This window comes from Gracilinanus agilis, chromosome 2 (assembly GCF_016433145.1).
Source record: "Gracilinanus agilis isolate LMUSP501 chromosome 2, AgileGrace, whole genome shotgun sequence".
Taxonomy (NCBI): domain Eukaryota; kingdom Metazoa; phylum Chordata; class Mammalia; order Didelphimorphia; family Didelphidae; genus Gracilinanus; species Gracilinanus agilis.
The window spans coordinates 418,853,392-418,870,336 of NC_058131.1; the positions used below are offsets into that span (position 1 = coordinate 418,853,392).

Genomic DNA, 16,945 nt, shown 5'->3' on the forward strand with positions numbered 1-16,945 from the left:
TAACTAGGCTTCAATAATTCTATGCAAATTAGTGCTTATTAGTAAACATTTTTTTTTAAACCCTTGTACTTCGGTGTATTTTCTCATAGGTGGAAGATTGGTAAGGGTGGGCAATGGGGGTCAAGTGACTTGCCCAGGGTCACACAGCTGGGAAGTGGCTGAGGCTGGGTTTGAACCTAGGACCTCCTGTCTCTAGGCCTGACTCTCACTCCACTGAGCTACCCAGCTGCCCCAGTAAACATTTTTTTAAATTTATGTCTTTATGTACATATACCAGGTACTTAATATCTGTTTGGAGGAATTGAAGGAATGGAGCGGAGTGGGATGACTTATTATTGTAAACTGATTTATTGCTCTGATTCTGACTTCATTGTATATATATACACTGTTTAGAAATTGGTGCCACCTTATGATATTTTTCTTCTTGGTGGCTTCTCTAGTCTCCCAATGAGCGTGCTCGTTTGTACTTCCTGCTGGCCTGGTTCCATGCAGTCATCCAAGAACGTTTGAGATACGCCCCCCTGGGGTGGTCAAAGAAGTATGAATTTGGGGAATCTGATTTACGCTCTGCCTGTGATACAGTGGATACATGGCTTGATGATACAGCAAAGGCAAGTTTCTTTTTAGTCTTCTGTTTCCCTAGGAAACATTTAGTTTAGTAAGAAATTATGATGATAATGGGACATATTTGTGCTGAAAATGAGCTGCCATTTAGTGGTAATCAAAGCACAGCAGAGACACCTTTCTCTGAGGTTCCTTAGAATCCAGCAATAAAATGATCCAGGACAAATCTGAGGGACTTATGAAAAGAATGCTATCTGCATCTAGAGAAAGAACTGTTGGACTAGAAACGCAACTGAAAACATATGATTTATTACTTGTTTATTTGGGTATATGATTTGGGGTTTTGGTTTTATAAGGTTATTCATGTACAAAAATGAATGATATGGAAATATGTTTTGTGTGATAATACATCTGTAACACAGATTGAATTGTTTGTCAGCTCTGGGAATAGGGAGGGAAGAAGGGGGGAGACAGCATGAATCATATAACTTCAGAAAACTTATGGGTAAATTTGTTTTTAAAATTAAAGAAAAAAGATTAAAAAAAAGAATCGAAATCCAGCTTTTGCTCATCCATCCTTTGACCTTGAATTAGTGACACAGCTCTTTCTTTCTCCATAGGGCCGACAGAACATTTCTCCTGATAAAATCCCTTGGTCAGCTCTGAAGACACTGATGGCCCAATCCATTTATGGAGGTCGTGTTGATAATGAATTTGACCAGCGTTTACTGAATACTTTCCTGGAGCGTTTATTTACAACTAAAAGCTTTGATAGTGAATTTAAACTGGCTAGCAAGGTTGATGGGCATAAAGACATTCAAATGCCAGATGGCATCAGGTATTTAAATGCTTTCATTTGAACTTAATTTGTATCAAGGATTATTTACGTTCTGAGATAAACTATTTGGCATCACATACTCCAGCCGTGATGACCCTTCTGAATTTGATGTATGTGTTTTGTTTTTTTTCCAGACGAGAGGAATTCGTACAATGGGTTGAACTGCTTCCAGATACCCAGACACCTTCATGGCTTGGCTTACCAAATAATGCTGAGAAAGTCCTTCTTACCACCCAGGGTACCTTGTCACTTCTGTATTTTAAATAGTTCAAGCTTGTCCTTTTGCTTGGGCTAATAACCTAATTTAAGGATTTTTCTTTTCGTTGCTTCTTTTGTTCTTCTGGTGGCCTTTTGGGCTTGCTCACAAGCACCTCTGATAGAAAGTAAACTGAAGGGGGCAGCTGGGTCACTAAGTAGATTGAGAGCCAGGTCTAGAGATGGGAGATCTTGGGTTCAAATGTGATCTCATACAATTTCTAGCTATGTGACCCTGGGCAAGTCACTTAACCCTCATTGCCTGGCCCTTACCACTCTTCTGCCTTGGAACCAATACACAGTATTAATTCTAAGGTGGAAGGTAAGGGTTTAAAAAAAAAAAAAGAATAGATTGTGTTTTGTGTTTTTCATCACCCTGTTCCATTTGTAAGAATAAAGATTAAAGGAATTATTCAGGGAATAGGAAAAAAATAATTCAAGCAATCTAGTGATGTTTCAGGTTGTGAGGTGCTATAGAAATTACTTTCTTTTGAAAAGAGGAGAAAATTAATTATCCTAAGATCAGACTTCCTAATGGGCACAGGTAGTTTTTTTCTTTTTTTTCCTTATTCTTGTGTCTTAGAATTAATACTAAGCATCAGTTCCCAGGCAGAAGAGCAGCAAGGCAGTGGGGGCTAAGTGACTTGCCCAGGCTCACACAGATAGGAAGTATCTGAGGCCAGGCTAGAACCTAGGACCTCCCATCTCTAGGCCTGGCTTTCAATCCACTGAGCCAACTAGTGGCCCCCCTGGCCTATCTTTCAAATGTTGCCTGCCTTTCTTTTCTCTAAATAAAGCTTCTCTCTAGAGATTATGCCCTCACTTTCCTTATCTCATATTTCAAAATGAAATTTGTCACTTCTTTCCATCTTTCCTGCCCTTTTTGGTGAGATTGGGATCCAAAAGAGCAATGGAAGCCTGGAGCCAGGAGAAAAGGCTCAGATGTATTTACAAGAGACTTTTAGGCAAGTCATTTAATTCTGTCAAATGAAAGATTTGCCTGAGATGATCTCCTGAAGTCCCTGCCAGATCTCAGTCTCAGATCCTGTAATCCCCTCACTTTCTGAAGAATGAAGTGATCAACTTTGTGCATTTGGCAGATGGCCAGAGAATTGAAGTTTGCCGTCTTCCCCATCTCTCCTCTCTCATGCTTCTATGCCAGCTTTGTCAACTATTTCCCACATAGTTATTTCTTCTTTATGTCTCTGTGGTCTATAGTATGTTGCGTTTCCTAGATATTTACCCAAAATGCTCTACACATTCTTCCCATACTCTTGGCATCTAAATTTCCTCCCAAAATCTTATCAGTATTCAATATTTTTTTACCTGTACTCTCCTTTGAATTCTAGTCATAAGTTCAGTTCTATCAGATGTTGGTGGTACCTTATGGGCTCATATTTATCTTTTTGTTTTAGAATTTCTACTACATTTTTTCTTGTTTAAGTTTTGAGAAGATTCCTAGGACCTAAAGCAAATACAGTCTTATCAGCCATTTTTAGTACTCTGGCTAACAAGTCTGTCATTCCTATTGTTTTAATTCATGGCCTAGAAGTACAGATTTTTTTTCTTCTTTAATCAGCTCTTGACTTGCCAAATCTGTTCCTCTTTTGAATTGCCAGTTCTTTGCCAAAGTTCTTCAGTTTCTTGTCTTGGACTTTACGCACCTTAGCCATTCTTTCTGGATTCCTCTGACAGTGTAATTTGTTAACTATATGACTTTTACCAGAAGTGGTCCCTTGTCACCATGTTTGACATGTCTGAAAGATTCTCTGGAAGATAACAGACGTTGCATTCAAGTAGCTTGTGATCTAATATGAGAGAGAGCTATATGTAACTTTGTGATTGTGATAAAGGCAAAGAGGTCCACACTGCTTACCACTGATTTATTTACTAGTGAGACCTACATATTTTCAAATGATACTATTGGCATGAGATCAGATAGAAATTTAAATCATTCCTATTCCCTAAAAGTGACTTTCCCTCTTCCTTATCAAAACCATTCCATTTTGGTTTAGAATTAATGTAGCTTCAGATTTCTTTTTTAAAAGTAAACCTATTTTAGACAGTTTATGTTGTTTTCCCCTCCTTTTTTTCCTTTACCCAAACCCCTTGCTATCTAAATGTATATATGTTGACTTAGGTATTGACATGATCAGTAAAATGCTGAAGATGCAGATGCTGGAGGATGAAGATGACCTGGCTTATGCAGAAACAGAGAAGAAGACTCGGACAGATTCTACTTCTGATGGCCGCCCAGCTTGGATGAGAACTCTGCATACCACTGCATCTAACTGGCTGCATCTCATCCCACTGACTCTAAATCATCTGAAACGAACTGTAGAAAACATTAAGGCATGTTCTTTTGATTTCTGTTTCTAATTGTCTTAGAACGGAAACTATAGAATAGTTTTCTGGGTAGGAACTAATTCACTGCCCTCGAAGAAACAGGTGAGAATAAGTCATGGGACAGATGATTTGACTCATTTGTGGCACATTTCTATACTCTTTTTAAAAGCCTTTACTTTTTTTTTTCTTTTTTTTTTTTTTTTAAGATAAACTCCAGTAACAACTCTTAAGGCAGAAGGGTAAGGGCTAGGCAAATGGGGTTAAGAGATTTGCCCAGAGTAACACAACTAGGAAGTGTCTGAGGCCAGATTTGAACCCAGGTTCTCTTGACTCCAGGACTGGGTCTGTATCCATTGAACCACCTAACTGCCTCTTCAGTACTTTTTTTTTTCCCCCTGAAACCCTTACCATTCTGTCTCAAAATTGATCCTAAATATTGGTTCCAAGGCAGAAGAGAACAGTAAGTGCTGGGCAGTTGGGGTTAAGTGACTTGCTCAGAGTCATAAAGCTAGAAGAATAGCCACCTCACAGTCCCTCAGTTATGTTTCTTCAATAATCAGTGCATATTATGTACTGATCATGTGGCAGGAATCATATTAGGCACTGAGTGCACAAGAGAAAAAAACAAAACCACCCCTGCTCCCAAAGAAACAACATGCAAACATATAAATAAATGTAGAGTATATGCAAGGTAAATTGCAAGTGATTCCAGAAGGCCATGTAATCTTGTAGAGCTCTGAGTGCCGACCTTGCGTGGGTTTTGGAAAACAGCTGCTCTTTTCCCTTCAATTCATCCTTAGTTTCTCTGTATATGTAGGACCCTCTATTCAGATTCTTTGAGAGAGAGGTGAAAATGGGGGCCAAATTACTCCAGGATGTCCGCCAGGATCTTGCTGATGTGGTTCAGGTGTGTGAAGGCAAAAAGAAGCAAACCAACTATCTGCGCACACTTATAAACGAGCTGGTGAAAGGTATCGTGGTTTTTGCTTCCTTGTTATGCTGCGGTCTCATTTGCTGGGAGTCCCTCATGGAATTGGGAAGGTTACAGTCAGAGCGATGTGGGATGAGTTTCTGGCTGCCCTTGAGGCTATTATTCAGTGCTCTAGGAATAAATAAGGAAAAGTGATGGTCCAGAAGCCTTGCTGCCATCGCATGTTTTGAAGTAAGCTTCATCTTCAAAACAGCACATTTGCCCTGTGAGGTCGTCAGCCCTTTGGGGTGCAAACCACCCACTCCCATGGGAAGACAGTGTCTTCCTTACCTGGGGCTAGATAAGCTGTCTGGGGAAATCTCCACTTTTTGTCTTTAATAGCGACTCATTGCCCATGGGGACAGAAAACCTGCCCTTCTGCTACGAAAGCTGTCTGTTAAAGATTTTGGCCAATTTATATTCTTAAATACCTGCTATGAGGCAGCAAGGTGGCACTGGACTCGGAATTAGAAAGACTGGAGTTCGTATCCTACCTTAGATGCCTACTGGCTTTGTGACCTTGAAGGAGTCATTTAACTTCTCTAAGCCTCAATTTACTCATCTGTAAAATAGGGATAATAATAGCAATAACAGAGTTATTATGAGGATTAAATGAGATAAGTAAAGCACTTTATAAAAATCTTTTAAAGTTCTGTATAAAGTTAGCTACTATTACTACATGCAAAGTGCTCATCTAAGCTCTGGTAAAACAAAGAAAAAACAAGAACAGACTCTCCAGTCAAGTCTTTTGGTGGCTACAACAGTCATGGAGAAATGGAAATATAAGATAATTGCAGAGGAAGAGAGTCCTCCCAACCAGGAGAATCAGAAAAGGCTCCTGGAGGCAGGTGGCACCTTCATGGCTCCTTGCCCGGCACTGTCATTCCAAGGCGAGTCTAATAAAGGATTTTAAGTCTTATTATGACTCTGGTAAAGCTTAACAAGTTAACACTGAAGTTTCCCAATCAAAGCTGCGTCTAGCTGACCTGTGGCTTATATCGTGGGAGCTGCTGCGTTTGGGCCAGCCAGATGCTTGGCAGCCTCTCGTGTTGTGGCAGTCACTGAGAGGGATAGACGGGGGCTGGTTCATGGCACGATTAAGTGGATTGTGAACTAGTTGGATGACTGAGCAGAAAGAGTAGATGATCAAGGGAGCAGCAGCGGCCGCTTGGAGGGAGTGGGGAGCCTTTTGTGGGCAGCCACAGAGATCTGACCTGGATCCCAGGCCATTCAGCATGTCATCAAACCCCCGGTGAAGGCGTTGTCAGAGCTGCAGAGAATACAAAGCTGAGAGGAACAGCGAATGAGCTGGATGAGTCAGAATCCAAAAAGATGACAGCAGGCTAGAACGATAGGAAGAGTGACGTTTCATTTGGACTCACGTAAATTCTACACAAATACAGGCTTCATGAAATACACTTCATGAAAAGAGAACTTAGGTAACAACAAAAGCTGTCCAATTTCCTAAGACAGCCTAAATGAGCGCTTGTTTGTGATGTCATTGAGGGCATTCTTAGGCTTGGGCTCACGTAGATGGCCTCCGTGGCCCCGAGATGTTAGGAAGTAGCTCCCTGACCTGAAACGGGCTCCAAGGCGAGGGGATAAATGTTGTCTGGTGTTCCACCAGTGTAAATAAATACCCAGAAGATTTCTGTATCCTGACACCTTCATGCCCTTGTTCTTTCTGTAGCCCTAAAGCTCATTAGTCCACCTGCTCCTCTTCCTGCTAGCCAGGATTAAACGGTTCCTTTTCAGCTCTGCTCTCTGCCTAGCCCTCTGCAAGGTGGTTGTTTCTTTGTTTTTAGTTGCTGATGGTACCTTTGTAGGCAAAGAACGCAAGGCAAATTCCTGTCCATTTCAGAGGAAAAGTGGCCTATTTATCTGTATGTCTCCACCAAAGTCACCAGGTAGCTGTGCAAGAGTACAGGGCTGGAGAAGCCCAGTGACGGGCGTGCGTATGTGTCTGTTATCCAAGAACCAGATTAGCTAAGTCAGAGAATCTCCTCAGCAAGCCTGGGAGGGATGGGGGGATTGGTGGGTTCTACCTTAGTAAAGGAAGTGAAATCCCAGCCATCTTAGCTGCTTTTTCATAATGTAGAATGGAAAAAGGTTGGATTGTGTTTTTTTTTGGCTAATTAGGTTTTTGAGTGAGGGCATGAAGAGAAAGATAAGATAAAAATATTAATAATGAACATTTTTTAAACATCTGAATTGATCCTCTCTTCTTTTGGAGTATGCTGGTGTAGGACGTCAGTTGCTTTGGGAATAGTATTCATTAAAGAGGAATAACACAAGATAATTAAATTGTTAAATTTAAATAATTAACTTTTTATTTGTCTCTGCTTGCTGTTTTAAAATGTTATTTTTAAAAATGATGAAGGCTGAATTTATGAGGGAAAATAGTATTTTAATTAAAGCCATGCTGATAGAAAGAAATCGACCACGCACCTGGCTAAGATCTATTCAAAATGCCTGCCAGTCCCTTTCTTCTTCCATCTTGTCTGTCTTGTACGCCAGCGAGCCCGCTCAGGTAGCAAAGAGAGCAGTTCAAAGCCACTTCCCAATATTTAAAGCTGTCCCTCACTTAAAGATGTCATCTAAAACAGGAAATCCGTTGGACCACGGGAAATGTAGTTCCAAGGTCCCCCACATGTCCACAGGAAGTTTGTCAAACACTACATATCTTGAGGCTCAATACTTCCAAATAGAACCCCAGTAATTTTAAATAACACAAAAATGTATCCTGAAACATTAGATTTGGTTCCCAGAATTGAACATATTCTGTGTCCATTTGTCCATCATTCAGGTGCTTCTGGGTAAATCTGTTAGCCAGTTCAAATTATTTTGAAAGGATTGTGGTCTAGTGACTTCACTGATTTTTGTAACTCAACAGTAGTTAGAATGGAACCTACCAAAGCAAGAGGGAAAGATTTTTACACAATATCTCTGATTTTTGAACTGCCCTAATGTTGGACTCTGTCCTGAACATCCCCATTCTGCTTCTGCAGGTATCTTGCCTCGGAGCTGGTCCCATTACACTGTACCTGCTGGTATGACAGTGATTCAGTGGGTGTCTGATTTCAGTGAACGGATTAAACAACTCCAGAATATTTCTCTGGCAGCTGCATCTGGTGGGGCAAAAGAACTAAAGGTACTGAAATTAGAACAGTTTCCATTTGAGATCCAGGAGTTGTCAGCAGCTCCTCTGGGCCGAAGGTTTATCTATTATTGGGGAGGGGCCTGATTTGGCAGGTGGGTAGCGCATCATTTGGAATTAGCCAAGACTGTCAAATGGACATTCAGTGCTATCTCTTAGGATCAGGAATCTGGTTTGGTTTTTTTTTTTTTTTAATTGCAAAATAAACTCAAAACATGCTACAGAACCTTCAGCATTTGTGATGCAGAAAGCTTTGGTTTGAGAGTGGAGAGATTCCCATTATCACAGCCGTGACCTAAAAGCTGCTTTTTCTTTTGGGAACAGAATATCCATGTGTGCTTGGGTGGCCTGTTTGTTCCAGAGGCTTATATTACGGCCACCAGACAATACGTGGCCCAAGCAAATAGCTGGTCCCTTGAGGAGCTTTGCCTCGAAGTCAATGTCACAACTGCCCAGAATGCTGTTCTGGATGCCTGCAGTTTTGGAGTCACAGGTGAGCTGGGCTCTGAGGGAAAGGCCTCGGGTCCTCCCTGTTCTTTGCTTAAAAGCAAATGGACTTGATCTGTTTCTAAGCAGTTTTCCCTTTTGTGTCAAACAGTCTGTGAAAGTCTCTGGGGAGGGTGGATTTTAACTATCAAGAGTCTCTGTTTGCTTTATTTATTTTTTTGTTTGTTTGATATGTTTCTTGTAGGTTTGAAGCTTCAGGGAGCCACGTGCCATAACAACAAGTTGTCTCTCTCCAATGCAATTTCAACTATACTGCCTATAACCCAGCTTCGTTGGGTCAAGCAAACAAATGCAGAGAAAAAAGCAAATGTGGTGAGTTACCTCGCCTTCAGGTTGGGGTAGTGGTGCTCCCCGGGCTCTTGTCATCTCTGTGAGTGATGCTTGCGCTTCTTCCTTTAGTTTGCAGATGTTTTTCCAGAGATTCACAGCCCTATGCTCTTCCCATAGGCCTCCCTTCCCCAACCCCCAACCCCCCACCCCACGTCCACATAGTTACCTTTTGGTGCAGGAGTTGTACGGCTCTGGGCCAAGGACAGAGAGGCTGGGGGCAGGGAGAGGCCGGCCTGGGGGGGGGGGGGCAGAGAGGCCCCGGGAATTGCACTAACAATGGGTGTGCAGCAGCCCCTGGACTTGGGAGAACAGTTGGAGCAGTGGGTGTTTCTGGGCCTCTGACCACTTGCTCGCTTTAATCTCACAATTCACCTGCTCCTTGATGAGGGATTGTTGAAAAAGCCTTTAATACCAGAGTATTTTCACTTTATTGGTTCATCTGATCTTGTGCCAAACTGTGCACTCTCCCATCGCTCAGTTGTGCTGGTTTGGTTGTCACGTTTGCCTTTTCTCCTGAACTTGAGCACTGAGCTCTTTTTGGCGAGTTTGCTCTCTTTTCTGCAGGTCACCTTACCCGTCTATCTGAACTTCACCCGGGCTGATCTTATCTTTACTGTGGACTTTGAAATTGCTACAAAAGAAGATCCTCGGAGCTTCTATGAGCGTGGCGTGGCAGTCCTGTGTACAGAGTAACCCGCCACTGGCCTCTCGCCCACTCGTGTCATCATTGGCACGTAAAATGTCTTTTTCATGCTTAGATGGTGTTCAGAGGGTTATGGATTGTATGAAAAGGGATTTGGGCAAGTGGGTGACTGAAAGTGGGGTGTGTTCGAGGCAAAGAAATGACAGAGAACAAGTGAAAGAAGGCAGTGCTTTGGTGTGGCAGCTCCCGTGTTATGAAATAAAGGTTTTAAGCATGACCTGTGAGTCAGGCCTCTTCCTTGCTATCACTGTGCTCGCTTTAGCGCCTATTTAGAGCAGGTGAAAATGCTACGAGTTGTGGACAGAAGGAACGCTCAGATACTTTTCAGTGTGGGTGCCGAGTGACCTTCATTCTGCCTTGTGGAATCGGGGCCTCTCACTTTTAAATATATATAGTTAAGCTTGTAAGAAATGAGGTGTTCCTGGTGGATGTGTGCACTGGAGCTGGAAGGTACCCCTGCAACGCATGGTGGAAAAGAAGTCAGGGAACCCGGGCTCAGATCCTGCTGCCGTCATCTGTACTAGAAGGAGGCAAGATTAAATCATCTCTAATCTAATGTCCTAAGACTTTAATCCAGGATTTCTAGTCCAGTCGGCTATTACAGTGCGCAGAGCTCTTTAAAAAAAGACTTTGAAAATTCCCAAAGCTGCAGTTCTTTAAATGCCCTTACACGGATGCAAAGAATGGGTAAAGAAATCATAGGAAGAACTCAGTGATTGCTTCTAAATTAAACCAGTATATATTGTAATGCTACTCAGACCTCAAAGGCAGACACGAGAGGAAAGCAAAAAAAGAAGAAAAAAATGGGGGAAAATGTCTCCATTAAGCTATGGGAAGCCAAAAGGTTAGAGAACACAAAAGTTTACTGTCAAAGGTGGGGAGATGCTAGACATGACAATGGAAGATGTAACATCACAAATATGTCTGGGTGTAGTCAGATCACCGCCTCAGTATAGCTTAGACTGGAGGCAGGACTACATTGGGAGAAAGGTCATGGTGTGCACTTAACTCCAGACTGATTTATTGAAGCAAATTCTTGACATTCAAAATAGAAAATGGATAAAAGAACAGATAATGACACAATTAGTCTTTTTTAAAAATTTAACAACTTACATTAACAGACAAAAAAACCTAAAAACTATCCCTACGAACAAACACTTCATCTCCTTACTAAGTAAAAATGGCAGCTCAAAAAAATGACAGAATATAAACTCATTTATAAAAATATTTTGGAGGACAGTGAGGCAAGATTGGCCAGGATCAATGTGATAGTAAGGCAGCTTCAAAGAGGACTTCCCAGCTTTCCCATTCTGCGTAAGAAAAACTCCATTGGTGACTGTTAAAAGACGCTTGCCAAAATTGGGACATTAATGCATTGCTGGTGGAGCTGTGAACTGATCCAGCCATTCTGGCTGGCAATTTGGAATCATGCTCAAAGGGCTATAAAAGAATGCCTGCCCTTTGATCCAGCCATACCATTGCTGGGTTTGTACCCCAAAGAGATCATAGATAAACAGACTTGTACGAAAATATTTATAGCTGTGCTTTTTGTGGTGGCAACAAACTGGAAAAGGAGGGTATGTCCTTCAATTGGGGAATGGCTGAACAAACTGTGGTATATGCGGGTGATGGAATACTATTGTGCTAAAAGGAATAATAAACTGGAGGAGTTCCAGGCGAACTGGAGAGACCTCCGGGAACTGATGCAGAGCAAAAGGAGCAGAGCCAGAAGAACATTGTACACAGAGACTGATATACTGTGGTAAAATAGAATGTAATGGGCTTCTGTACCAGCAACAATGCAATGACCCAGGACAATTCTGAGGGATTTATGGTAAAGAACGCTACCCACATTCAGAGGAAGTACTGCAGGAGAGGAAACATATAAGAAAAACAACTGCTTGAACGCATGGGTCGGGGTGGACATGATTGAGGATGTGGACTTGAAACTACCACACCAATGCAACCACCAACAATTTGGAAATAGGTCTTGATCAAGGACACATGACAAAACCAGTGGAAATGTGAGTCGGCCATGGGTGGGGGGAGAGCAGGGGGTGAAGGGGAAAGTAGGAGCATGAATCATGTAACCATGTTAAAAATGATTATTAATAAATGTTAAAAAAAAATACTTTTCTGGGGCAAGAGATAAACCTATGCCCTTTCCTTGGTCATTTTTGGGCAAACAGTTAACAAAGAAAACTACTGTGACTAAAAAAAAAAAAAAAAAAAAAGACGCTTGCCACCTTTCAGGGGCTCTTGAGTTAACTGGTAGGGAGCACAGTGCTGTTTCCTGGGCTTTCCCAAGTCTACACTTGGGGAAATCTGAGTGCAATAATTGGCTGAGAGAGATATTACGAGAGTGGACCGTTTCCCGACTCACTTAGGAAAGCTGGCTAATCAGGGTAGCTCGTGAGGGCCTTATCTAAGACAGCAGGTATATGAGGGGACCCGGACCCAGGTACATATTTCATGAAGTTATTAATGGGCAAAGCTAGTGGTTCATATACAACCCATTTGTCAGAGAAAATGTTTATAATGAAGATTAAACTTAAAAGGTGTCATGTGTGCTATTTTTTTTAAACCCTTACCTTCCATCTTTGAGTCAATACTGTGTATTGGCTCCAAGGCAGAAGAGTGTTAAGGGCTAGGCAATGGGGGTCAAGTGACTTGCCCAGGGTCACACAGCTGGGAAGTGTCTGAGGCCAGATTTGAACCTAGGACCTCCCATCTCTAGGCCTGGTTCTCAATCCATTGAGCTACCCAGCTGCCCTCTGGAATACTCTGATTCTTGAAGCTACAGCTTCTATAGAAACTTTTGAAATAAGAATTACCTCAAATACATTTTGTTGTCTCATTAAAAAGCTAGCACTTTAAGGACAAAGGACCCTTTTCACTTTGTTCTCTGTGGTTCATATAAACTCAAGCACATCCTTATCTCACCTGCCACTCACAGATGAGTCCAAGTTCTGAGAGTTGGGCTGAATACATCTCCCTTTTAGGGTTCTTGGTATTTCCCTGAGGGCCTGGGATAATTCTGTAATGCTCTTGGCTTGGGCACTCACTGGTGTGCTTCTCCCAAGATTGTCAGATGACAATCAACTTAGCTAGTCTTAAGAAGCTTGCAGAATGTGGCGTTTCCTAAGGGGGTATAAAAATAGTGGGTAAAAAAACATCTCTTCAAATGTCTCAAATATACACTTCCTCAAGTACATACAAACTGCAGAGGAGTCATTTTGCATTTGAGGAAACTGAGGCAGACAAAGATTAAGTGTTTTTTTTTCCCAGTTACAGTTAATGGATGTCTAAGGCTGGATTTGTACTCAGGTCCTGGGGCATCTATAGCACTGGGCATGAAGTTGGGAAGACTCATCATTCTAAGTTCAAATCAGGTCTCAGACACTTACTGTGGGACCCTGGGCAAGTCACTTAACCTTTGCCTCAGTTTCCTCATCTGTCAAATGAGCTGGAGAAGAAAATGGCAAACCACTGAAGTATCTTTGCCAAGAAAACCCCAAATGGTGTCATGAAGAGTCAGACATGAATGAACAATAACTCTCTGACTCAAGCTCTAACCTCTCTGGCTAAATTTCCTCAGCATCAGTGTCTCTCCTCCAACTAGGTCTCTGACCAACAGGTCTCGGATCCTGTGAATCTGTACTAATCCTGGCACCTCAGGCAAAGTATTAAATCTCTTTGGTCCTCAATTTCTTCATCTATTAACTGGAAACTGCTTTTTTTTTTCTCAGTCTTAGAGCAAGGATCAAATTAGAAGCTAACCTTAGTTACCCTATCTTGTCCTTGTGGTCATTCAGGAACAAAAGTATCAGGATTCCCCCACCCCAGAGAAGACCATGAATGATCTTGAATCTGTCAGTCCCTCCACTCCACCCAGCTCTTTAAGAAATTCACAGGACTCATTTTAATTGGCTTCATTTTATTGGCACTTGAGAAGGTGGTTTGTTCCTGAAACCAAGAAAGGTTGAGGTCACTGAACCCAATGATGAAAACTTGAGTCCCAGCTGCAGCTGTGGAAGAAGACAGAACATTTTTCTTATTGCCCAGGTCACCACAACCTTGCTTATCGTCGTAAAGGGGAGAAAAATGTTGCATATACTTTCAGGGTAGGAAGAGAAATAGAGAAAAAAAAATGACAAAAAGGGTCAGCTAGGTGGCTCAGTGGATAGAGAACCAGACCTAGAATTGGGAGGACCTAGGTTCAGGTCTGGCCTCAGACACTTCCTAGCTGTGTGACCCTGGGCAAGTTGCTTAACCCCATTTGCCCAGCCCCATACCATTCTTCTGCCTTGGAATTAATACTAAATATCAGTTCTAAGACAGAAAGTAAGGGTTAAAAAAAATGGCAAAAGTATATTATTTCAGATTTTACTAATTAACAATATGTAATAACCCAGGCCCATTGGGTGAAATGTTTTATTTTCTTGTCTAAAAATTCATAAAGTAGTATGAATCAACACATTAAATTATTGAACTGTAAAAAAAAAACTTATGCTTTCTCACTGAGAGTTAATCCCACAGTACTTATATCCATTGTTTAAAATTCTTAACAATAGAGACTAATACTAATCTTTATTAACTTTGCAATTGAATATACTAAAATAATAAATAAAATAAAATTTTATTCTTTATAAAAATATTGCATTATTTGAACTTGTCACTAGACTAGTTCAGTCAGTCTGTACTGCCCCCTTAAGTAGTCAAGTTTCAGCATATCTAGAGAGACTAGAATGGGCTGTGGCTTTCTACAATGCTTTGTGGTTTCATTTAGTCAAGCAATGTATTATAAATACCTTCAATACTTTTTTTAAAAGTCCTTGATTTCTCTGAGATGAGGATTTCCTTGACCAATGCAGATTATACTCCTTTCATGTTTTAGGACAGGAGTTCTTAACTTGAGCTCCACAGACACCCAAGGGGTTCATGAAGAAAGTTTGAGGGGATGTCTACAAACTTTGTACATTGAATACTTGGATAAGGATAACTATTTCAGTTTAATTTGGTTGCTTTGTTACCTAAATATTTTATTTTGTGCATGTGAAAATGTAATTTTGAGAAGAGAAAGGCTCTAAAGACTTCACCCGATTGCCAAAGGGGTCAGAAAACGTCTTAAGACCGCCCTCACTTAGTGGATGGTTTCAGTAAATTACTGGGTCCAAAAAAGTCTTCACATGGTGACCCACTTTCTAGTGACAACGTTCTCTGCTCTGCACTCAGCTAGACTTGTCAGCTCATCGCAGACCCAGGCTCAGAGCCATCAGAACCAAGTCATTTCTATACCATCATCAAATGCCAAAAAGGATTTCAATGAAGAATGATCTATTATAGAACATTCATATAGAGAGGGAAATGTACATTTAGAACCAAAAGAGAATGTAGAGATGACTTAGTTCAGACTTTCAATTTTACAGAGGGGGAAAATAAGACCCAGAGAAGGTTGCCCGGTTACCTAGGTAATAAGTGGCAGAATCAAGAATTTAGCTCAAGTTCTCGAACCTCTAATTTCAATTTTCAATCATTTCAATTCAATAATTAAATTTAATGCTTTTCCACTGAATATACTATATATATATATATATATATATATATATGTATATATATATATATAAGATGCCCTGTTTTATGTAATATAAAACAGGGCATCTAATATTTATACGTAGGGATAGGATAAGGTGGATGATATTATTATATAAGAACTCTTGGATAAAGAAACTTCCTCTGCCAATGAAGGATTGCCCCTTCTCTGCAATGTCTGGTCTTAAAAGTCTTTAAAATGATTTTTAAAAGTTTTCCTCCATTGAGAGCTCAAGGGATTTACTCAGGGTTCCACAGCCAGGATGTAGCTGAGGCAAGGCTCAAACTCAGGTCTTTTTGCTCTGGGGCTGATTCTCCATTATATATATAATATAATGTATAATATATAAAATATATCTAACATAATATGTAATAATAATATTATTATACTATGCTGTCTCTACCAGACATACATACATGTGGATATGCATGCACACATAAAATGTGTATATTGTATATATGTGTGCACAAGGTATAAAATATGCATGTATTATACAACACTCCAAATTTTATGTGTTTATTATGCCAATATATATGTGGTGAAAAATTGGAAAATGAGAGGATGCCCTTCAATTGGGGAATGACTGCATTAATTGTGATATCTGTTGGCGATGGAATACTATTGTGCTCAAAGGAATAAAGAACTGGAGGAATTCCACGTGAACTGGAACGATCTCCAGGAATTGATGCAGTGAAAGGAGCAGAACCAGGACAACATTGTACATAGAGACTGATACATTATGGCACAATTGAATGTAATAGACTTCTCTACCAGCAGCAATGCAATGACCCAGGACAATCCAGAGGAACTTAGGAGAAAGAATGCTGTCCACATCCAGAGAAAGAACTGTGGAAATGGAAATGCAGAAGAAAAATATGTGATTGATCACATAGTGCGACAGGGATATGTGATTAGGGTTCTGATGTTAAAGAATCGCTCTATTGCAAATATGAATAACACAGAAATAGGTACTGAACAGTGATGCATGTATAACCCAGCGGAACTGCTTGTTGGATTTGGGAGGGAGGAGGAAAGACTGCGGGGGTGGCGGGGAAGATGGTGAATCATGTAACCATGGGAAACTATTCTAAATTTTAAAAGGTGGGGGAGAGAGAAAATCATACTGAAGACATAAGTAAATAAAACCCCAAACACAATGGCATGTTAAGTCCATGACAAAACAACTGCTGCAAGCGATTTTCTGAAAGAATCAGACACAAATCATATGATTGTCTTTCCCTAAACTGCTTTAGAATTCACTGAATGAGAGAAAGCAACTTACCTTAGCTTATGCCATATGCTGTTTCTTTCTTTTAATTTTTTCACACTCTGAATGTGGGAGTTCCAGTTTTCTCTTGAACAGTAGTGGTTTGTACATCTTAATGTCCTTATCATACATGAGTCTGGCAGGCTGCGAGGGCGCTCTTGCTATGTTTTCCAAGTGCCTTACAGGTTTAGGAGGATCAATATTCATGAACCAGGAATGTTCTAATCTCGGCCCTTGCACCTCAGTAATTATTCTAGAATCCACAGACAATTCAGATGGTTCTAAAAGTCTTGCCTCTTGACTGATGGTCTCTACTGGCAATTTTAATTCATTCAATGGCTGCATGTACACATCATTTGATTCTAACACTGGAGAGGCCCAGTTAGTCGATTTGGCAAGTTCTGGACTTTTCAGA

At 40.9% G+C, this 16,945-nt stretch overlaps 1 protein-coding gene across 1 annotated transcript in view; it reads left to right on the forward strand.

Annotated features, from left to right (window-relative positions):
- DYNC1H1 (dynein cytoplasmic 1 heavy chain 1) overlaps positions 1-9,894 on the forward strand; it is a 104,190-nt gene extending 94,296 nt beyond the window's left edge. The window contains exons 70-78 of the mRNA XM_044664610.1: positions 441-611; positions 1,185-1,402; positions 1,537-1,640; positions 3,798-4,009; positions 4,821-4,974; positions 7,982-8,124; positions 8,455-8,623; positions 8,822-8,949; positions 9,532-9,894. Of these exons, the coding sequence (XP_044520545.1) occupies positions 441-611; positions 1,185-1,402; positions 1,537-1,640; positions 3,798-4,009; positions 4,821-4,974; positions 7,982-8,124; positions 8,455-8,623; positions 8,822-8,949; positions 9,532-9,660 (1,428 nt within the window). The 3' untranslated portion in view covers positions 9,661-9,894. The remainder of the gene's footprint in view (positions 1-440; positions 612-1,184; positions 1,403-1,536; positions 1,641-3,797; positions 4,010-4,820; positions 4,975-7,981; positions 8,125-8,454; positions 8,624-8,821; positions 8,950-9,531) is intronic.
- The last annotated feature ends 7,051 nt before the right edge of the window (positions 9,895-16,945 follow it).